General features: G+C 53.4%; 1 protein-coding gene across 1 annotated transcript in view; it reads left to right on the top strand.

The window, feature by feature from the left end:
• IRF4 (interferon regulatory factor 4) overlaps nt 1-7,103 on the top strand; it is a 13,210-nt gene that overhangs the window by 677 nt on the left and 5,430 nt on the right. Inside the window, 5 exon segments of the mRNA XM_007472151.1 lie at nt 696-882; nt 1,664-1,752; nt 2,488-2,632; nt 4,704-4,811; nt 6,976-7,103. The exon segment at nt 6,976-7,103 is cut by the window's right edge and continues 9 nt beyond it. Coding sequence (XP_007472213.1) covers nt 696-882; nt 1,664-1,752; nt 2,488-2,632; nt 4,704-4,811; nt 6,976-7,103 — 657 coding nt within the window.

Below are 7,103 nucleotides of genomic sequence, written 5' to 3'. Positions count from 1 at the left end.
CCCCCCCCCCCCCGTCTCTCCCTGAGCATTGTTTCCTCTTCTCACTCTCCGCCTCCGGCCTGCACTCTCCTGGCTCTCTCTCCTCTCTGGTCCTTCCATCGTCTGTGTGTCTCCCAATGTCTCACTGTCTCTGCCTGACTCCCTCTTTCCAAGTCTCTCTGGAAAGTTCTGCGCGGGTCTCTCTCCCGTCCCCGTTGCCTTTGTGCTTCTCTGCCTTCCGCTTTCTCCCCTCTGTCCCCCTCAGGGTCTGTCTGGGGGTTTCTGTCTTGCCCTCTGTGCGTGCGTCGCTGTCCTGACTGTTTCCCCCTCGGGCAGTTTACCCAGCGACCTGCGCATTAGGGCCCAGCCCTACCACCAGTGGGCAGAGCAGGCGAAGGGGACTTCCTCAGGGAACTGGCGTGCCGAATACCTCAGATCCTCTGACGCCCAGAGGTGCTCCATGGGTGGGCCCCCACCCCACAGCTCTGTCCCTGCTTCCAAGCCAAGTCGCGCCAGACCCTGTGGGTGGCGCCCTTCCAGGGGTCCTCCAATCTCACCCGCCTTTTACAAACACCTGCTGTCTTTCTGTCCCACGTTTTGGGCAACAGTGTGAACCTGGAGCCCCTGACATCATTCTTTCCTTTACAAATGCACTTCCCAGATTCTTTTTGGAAAGACCTGGATTTTAACTTTTTTCCCCTCTTCCTTCCCACCAGGCTTGGGCGCTATTTAAAGGAAAGTTTCGGGAAGGCATCGACAAGCCAGACCCTCCTACCTGGAAGACACGTCTGCGATGCGCCCTGAACAAGAGCAACGACTTCGAGGAACTGGTGGAGCGCAGCCAGCTGGACATCTCGGAGCCCTACAAGGTGTACAGGATCGTGCCTGAGGGGGCCAAGAAAGGTGGGCTTCCTGGGTCGGCCGCTGGGCACTTCAATGCCTCACTTTCACCGTGAGGGTCCCTTCCTCTGTTTGCTGCTTTTTATAGCCTGCCTGCCTCAGCCTCCCATGCACGCCCAGCGGGCGATTTGCCCAAGTTCTCTGGGTCATAAATTGATAGTCTTGTGGTTTTAGTGCAGAATAATTTCTCAGACTCCAAGTCTCTACCTGCGCGCGCGCATGTGTGTGTGCCTTCCAGTAGTTCTACTACGATACGGGCCAGATTTCCAAGCCAAAAATGGAAAAGCTGTTTGAAGCTTTACTCATCCGTCAGTCTCTCGTGATTAGCCATTTTGTAGAAGGGAAGCGTTCATGATCCACATATTGTTACCACTCATAGTAATTTTAGAGTGTGCCATGGTCAGCTGGGGTGCTTATTCAAATTCAGATTCCCACTTGCCAAGATTCTGACCTGTGTGTCAGGGTAGAGCCCGGGAATCTGCAATTTAAACAAACCGCTAGGTGACCTCACTAGCCGTGCATCTCGCTGCGGAGCCCTCGAGGCCACAAGGCCCGCCACGCACGGGCTTCATCTGTTTCTCTCCTATGCTCCATACGTGCATTGGAACTTGTGGGAACCAGTTTAATGGCCTGGATAAATAACTGCCCACGGAAACTGTAGAGAAACGCCTTACTTGTCAGTACTGTGTTCTGCATTCTAGGAATTAAACTCTCAGGTATTGTTCTAAGCTCTTCCAGTTCCCATTTTCAACACTGTGCGTCTCCCTTTGGCCCAAACACTCAGGAGCAAAGCAGCTGACCCTGGAAGAGCCACAGGTGCCCATGAGCCGCCCGTACAGCATGCCAGCTCCTTACTGCTCACTTCCGGCACAGGTACGGGGGGGGGGGGGGGGCTGTGATATTTCCATTCTAGAGAGAAGCCAGTAATTTCCTAAAACTTCTAAGAATCTAGTCTCCCTTGGGAAAGTGTGTCTGTTGTCCTTTTTCTGTATTTTGTTTCCTGCCTCCAAGATTGGTGCGGCAGGGCTGGGGGGGGGGGGGGGGCAGGGCTTCCAGGAGGGGAGGCGGGTCTGCGCCAGGCCCCGGGAAAGACCTACAAGCAAAGCAGCAGAACTCCGTTTCTGCTGTTTGTCAATCTGCCAAACCAAATCCCGGGTCATCGGATGAACGTCTCAGTTTCCACCTGGTGTTGCTGGTTGGAAGTTAGGGAGGGGAGGGTGGGTGTGTCTGCCTGTCGGTTAGACTCTGAAATCTGGGAAACCGACCTTAGAGTCCAAGATTTGGGGAGCAGGGCTTTATCATGTGAAACCGCAGGGCAGCTGATCCCTGCAGACGCTTCTGATGTGAATCACAGCTCTGTTTTATTCACTTTGCTGGTAAAGGAAGGCACATTTCCCTGTGGTACTTTGGTGCCAGGTTACCCATATGATGAAGCCTCACATAGATCATCACTTTACAACACTGTCTCCATTGTGCCTTTTGTTCTTCACGGCGGGTTTCCACCAAGCCTCTTCGGAAGATAAGGGAGCTCCCGAGGAGTCTGGGGGCTCCCCGAGGCCATCCCCGGGCTGGTCGCTCTCCCCCCAGCTCCCCTCTGGCCCCCCCCAGCAGGCTCACACCTACATGATTCCGCCCCACGACCGAGGCTGGAGAGAGTTCGTCCCTGATCAGCCCCACCCGGAGACCCCGTACCAGTGTCCTGTGACCTTCGGGCCTCGCAGCCACCACTGGCAAGGCCCAGCCTGTGAAAACGGTAAGGAGGGAGCTGGGGCAGTTCCCGTGGCAGAGGGCCTGGCCCCTCCTGGTCTGTCCCCTGTGCCGTCCCACGGCTCTCACCTCCTCCGAGCCGCTAGGAAAGGCCCCGCATGCGGTGAAGGAGGGAAAAGGCCCCCAGAGGAGGACACAAGGTTCACTGACGCCTGGTCTGTCTGCTGTGTGCCAGGACCCAGGCTCGGGCTGCCTCGTGGAACCTTCTTTAAGCATTGCAGGGATCTCGCCAGGCCCCTGAAAACTGCCCTGTTTTGTATAGGGATTCGCTCACAGAATGCAAGCAACGTGCCCAAAGCTACTCTGTGAGGGTGAGGGCTGGGTTCAACTCCAGATCTCCCAGCTCCGGAGCCCGTAGGACGGGGTGTCAGTTTTCAGATTAGTTGGCTATATGTTTTAAATTAGCTACTTAATAAGTTAACATGTTTCTTCCTTCCTGAATAATCTTAAAGTTTACATTTTAATCTTGGGCAAAAAGTAGTCGGTTTTGTCAGTCTTCCCAGAGAAGACTAGACTGTCCCTTAACGCTGACTGTCTCTGCCTACACTTCTGTGAAGTCAGCGTCCTGCAGCTGAGCCCAGGCACCCCTCCACAGGGACACCAGGAGATTATTGCGCTGGTGGATTTCTCTCAGGCAGTGGTGCGCCCACGGCAGTTGTTACTGGGATTAGAGGTGATAGTTAGAAGGGGATGAATAAATATTATGAAGAAAACATAAAAGGTCTCCACAAAAGGGTGCCCGGTTGGTGTTGGTGCTGGACTAGATTAGATGTGGTCCCCCGGAGGCCTTCCCCAGACATCAGGATAAGATCTCTCAGCGAAAGCACTAATTTGCTAAGTGCAGAGAAAATTTCACACAGTACGTTCGTGCAGCAAAGCACAAGCTTTCAGGACTTTTGAGCTGTTATTTAAATAGAAATCCTGAGACCAGTCAACACGCAGATGGTTTCGTGTGTTCTAGGAGTATTTTCTCCTTTTTCCAGCCAGGTCCGGGTCACTCTTGGCTTGTGGGATTGAAGACGTATGCCGTTATTTAAGATTTGTATTGAGTGGCGTGTTTACAAAAAAGCTGAGCATTTGGTTTTATTAGCTTCTCAAGAGTGATTTGCAGTGAAGGTTTGTTTTCCGTACTGTAGTGAGGGAATCAGCTGACATTGCACGGGTTTCTGGAATTCAGACCCGGGTCCAGGGCATGAGCTCTGCTGAACTAGTGACCCTAGTGAAGAGGCAACGCCTAGAGCTGTGAGAGGATAGACTGGTGGACATATCTTGAAGCATAAGTGACATTAAATGACGCGCCAGCACAACGAGGTTCTATACCACATACTCTTTCTCTGCTGACGTTTAACACAGCACACACGGCAGCTGTGCCAGCAAGGGACATGGCTCAGCCCCTCCTGATTCCAGAAGCAGCGACGAAGGGAATGGGGACAAACCCACGTGCAGGGTTTTGATCCGGCTGTTGGGCGTCAGATCTCACGTAGAGAGACCTGGGCTCACAGCTCTGCCGCGAACTTGCTGTGTGAACAGGGGTGAATCACGCTGTCTCTCTGAGCCTCAGTTACCCTGCATATCAGTGACGGAGGAATGTTGGTCAAAGGGCACAAACTTCCAGTTAGGAGATGAATGATTTCTGGGGCTTCAGCCTGGCGAGCACAGTTAGCAATGCTCTGCTGTATTGAAAGCTGCTAGGAAAGTAGGTCTGAAATGTTCTCAGCGCGCACGCGCACACACAGGTAATGATGTGAGGCGCGGAGGTGTTAACTAACAAAAAAAGGAAGGAAGGAAAGAAGGGAGGGAGGGAGGGAGGGAGGGAGGAAGAAAATGACAGAGGGCTACTCCAATTTCCCTCCGGCTGCGAAAAGGCTCCTCCCTCCTTCAGCCTTGGTTTTGCCGACTGGACCTCAGCCTCCTTGCCTCTCGAGGGCCCAGGCCCTCCCCCACCGGGCTGGTGCCCCCCCGGGGGCCTGCGGGCCCCCCTCAGGGAGCCGCCTCCTCTCCCACTGCCTCCGAGGGACTCTGTTTAGACCGCATCTGATTTTTATTTGCAAATGCAGGTTGCCAGGTGACAGGAACCTTTTATGCTTGTGCGCCGCCCGAGTCCCAGGCCCCCGGGATGCCCATAGAGCCAAGCATAAGGTCTGCCGAAGCCTTGGCCCTCTCAGGTGAGTGGGGCTCCCCGGAGGCGGCGTCTGTGAGGATCCCCTCACCTTTGGGTGGATTCGTGGGGTTGGTGAGCACAGCTGGGGCCTGGAGCGGGTGGACGCCTCTGACTGACTCCCAGCTGGGAGAACGAGGTTAGCACAGTTAGCACCGAGAGGCCAGCCTCGGACCCTGATCCACTTCTGCAGGCTGGTCTGAACTGAGTCATTCTAAGCTCTGCACTGGCGTCTGACTGTCCAGGAATGTGCAGACCCCCCAGTTCCGTTTACCGAGGGCCCGCCTTCAGCCGGCACCCCCATGACGCAGTGCAGCTTCTTGCAACAGCGCAGGGGCTGCTCGTTTTTGGCAAGCTCATCATCCCTGCAGGCTTAGCCGCAAACAAACAGTTGGCCCCATCAGTTTCCCGGGACACGAGCTGTGGGTTCTCCGTCGTCGTCAGGCTTGGTGCCTCAGTGAGGAGCATCTTGCATGATGTGTCTTGCAAACAAATACAGATCAGATATGGCTTTTAGGGTCTCTTCCCTAAAGGAATCCCCATACCTCAGTGGTCTCGCCTGTTTTAAGGAAGATACCTCGAGGTTTACTGAGCACGTGTAGTGTATGTATATTTACTTTTTAGATAACGTTTTGATTGTTTTAAAATGAGATTTGCATATACTGAAAATGGATAGCTTAAGCTTCAGAATTCTCACCTTGCCCCCTGGCCTCTTTGAAAATCAGCGACAGGAAACGTGAGCCGAATTCTCAAGGGTTCAGGAGCGGAGAGCTGGGGGCCCTTCCTTGCACCCGGGGAGCTGGCCCGCTGCTGGGCTCCTTTCGGTTCCGAGACTCTGAAGGAAGCGCGCCGCCTTGCTTCTTGGCTGCTCCTGGGCAGTGCAGGGAGGAGGGGTTTCTGAGCAGAAAGGCCTGTTTGTTTCTAGGAACTTTCAAACCCTTTTCTTGAGCACATAAGACTTGTGTCGGTGCCTGAAGAGTAGGAAATAAACAGCTATTTATATCCCCGTGACCTCGTGATTTCTGATGACGTTCAGTGAAATGAAACCTCGAGTGGCCGACACCCGCTCCTCGGGGTTCACAGCGGCAGGAGTCACAGAGGAGGCTTGAGGCAGTGATGTGGCTTGTTTGAGTCTCAAAACCTGCCCTTGAGGGATGAGAGGCTTCTGTGGGTTTCTCTGGGTGTGCGCAGTACAGACTAGTTACCAGCCTGGCCCGTTGATCAGAGGACTGCCACCCGCTCAGGTTTGAATCCCACAGTTACTGTGGGAGCTGTTGCCTCTCGGGAAGCCCTCTGGCACTTCAGGTCAGTGGCCCTTGGCAAACTTGGCTTGGTTCTTTCAGCCCATGGGTCGCATTTTAAAGAAGGTTCTAAAATCAGCAAAGTTTCAAACATGAGTTCATCTTGTTTAGTGTTTGAGAAGCACATTTCTAGAGCCACAGCCTCAGACTCAAACACAAAGCGAAGTGGGTCTCAGCGGACTTTACGCTTGGGACGTTTCCCTCACGAGGTAATTTTATTATACAAGTGGTACGTACACAGTGGGAAAATAATTTAAAAATCAGAAAAGCAAAAACTGGAAAATAGGAACGTCATAGTCCCACCACCCAGAGATCACCACTGTCAAGGCTTATGCTTCCCAAAACTTCAATGCGGACTTGGATGTGTATAATTGTTTTCATGTAACTGGTATCATATTGATATTTTAGGGTAGTTTTGGGTATGTGGACATATTTGCTTTTTTTTCTGAAGCACCATTGCACTCTTTTTTGCTGGTAGAAATTATTTAAACTTAGGGTTCACTTCTTCCAAAATCGAAACTGATTGCTGCACTTAAAATGAACTTTTGTTTGGCGGCACATGACTCGCTGTGTTAGACCTAAGTGTTGCCATCACCACCCCTGTGCTCGCCCCCCCCCCCCAAAAAAAAATCCACGTCCCATTCATTTGGAAATCGCTGAGCTAGAGGACATTCTCCAGACTCACACAGAGCCTCTCCACCACGGGCTGAGTCTCCAGGAGGGACGTAAGGCCTTGCAACGTCCGTCCCCCAGGCCCCTTCTTACGAGCGTCCCACCGAGGACACTTTGCTCTGGGCAGTCATTTGGCATCCTGGTGGGCACCAGCACCTTGACTCCTTAGCACTGACCCCGGCGGGTCTGTGTTTGCAGACTGCCGGCTCCACATCTGCCTGTACTACCGGGAAGTCCTGGTGAAAGAGCTGACCACATCCAGCCCCGAAGGCTGCCGGCTCTCCCACGCCCACACCTATGACGCCAGCAGCCTGGACCAGGTCCTC

This window comes from Lipotes vexillifer, unplaced genomic scaffold (assembly GCF_000442215.2).
Source record: "Lipotes vexillifer unplaced genomic scaffold, Lipotes_vexillifer_v1.1 scaffold1196, whole genome shotgun sequence".
NCBI classification, from domain to species: domain Eukaryota; kingdom Metazoa; phylum Chordata; class Mammalia; order Artiodactyla; family Lipotidae; genus Lipotes; species Lipotes vexillifer.
The sequence above is the reverse complement of the archived record's forward strand: the minus strand, read 5'-3'. Positions and strand labels throughout refer to the sequence as shown.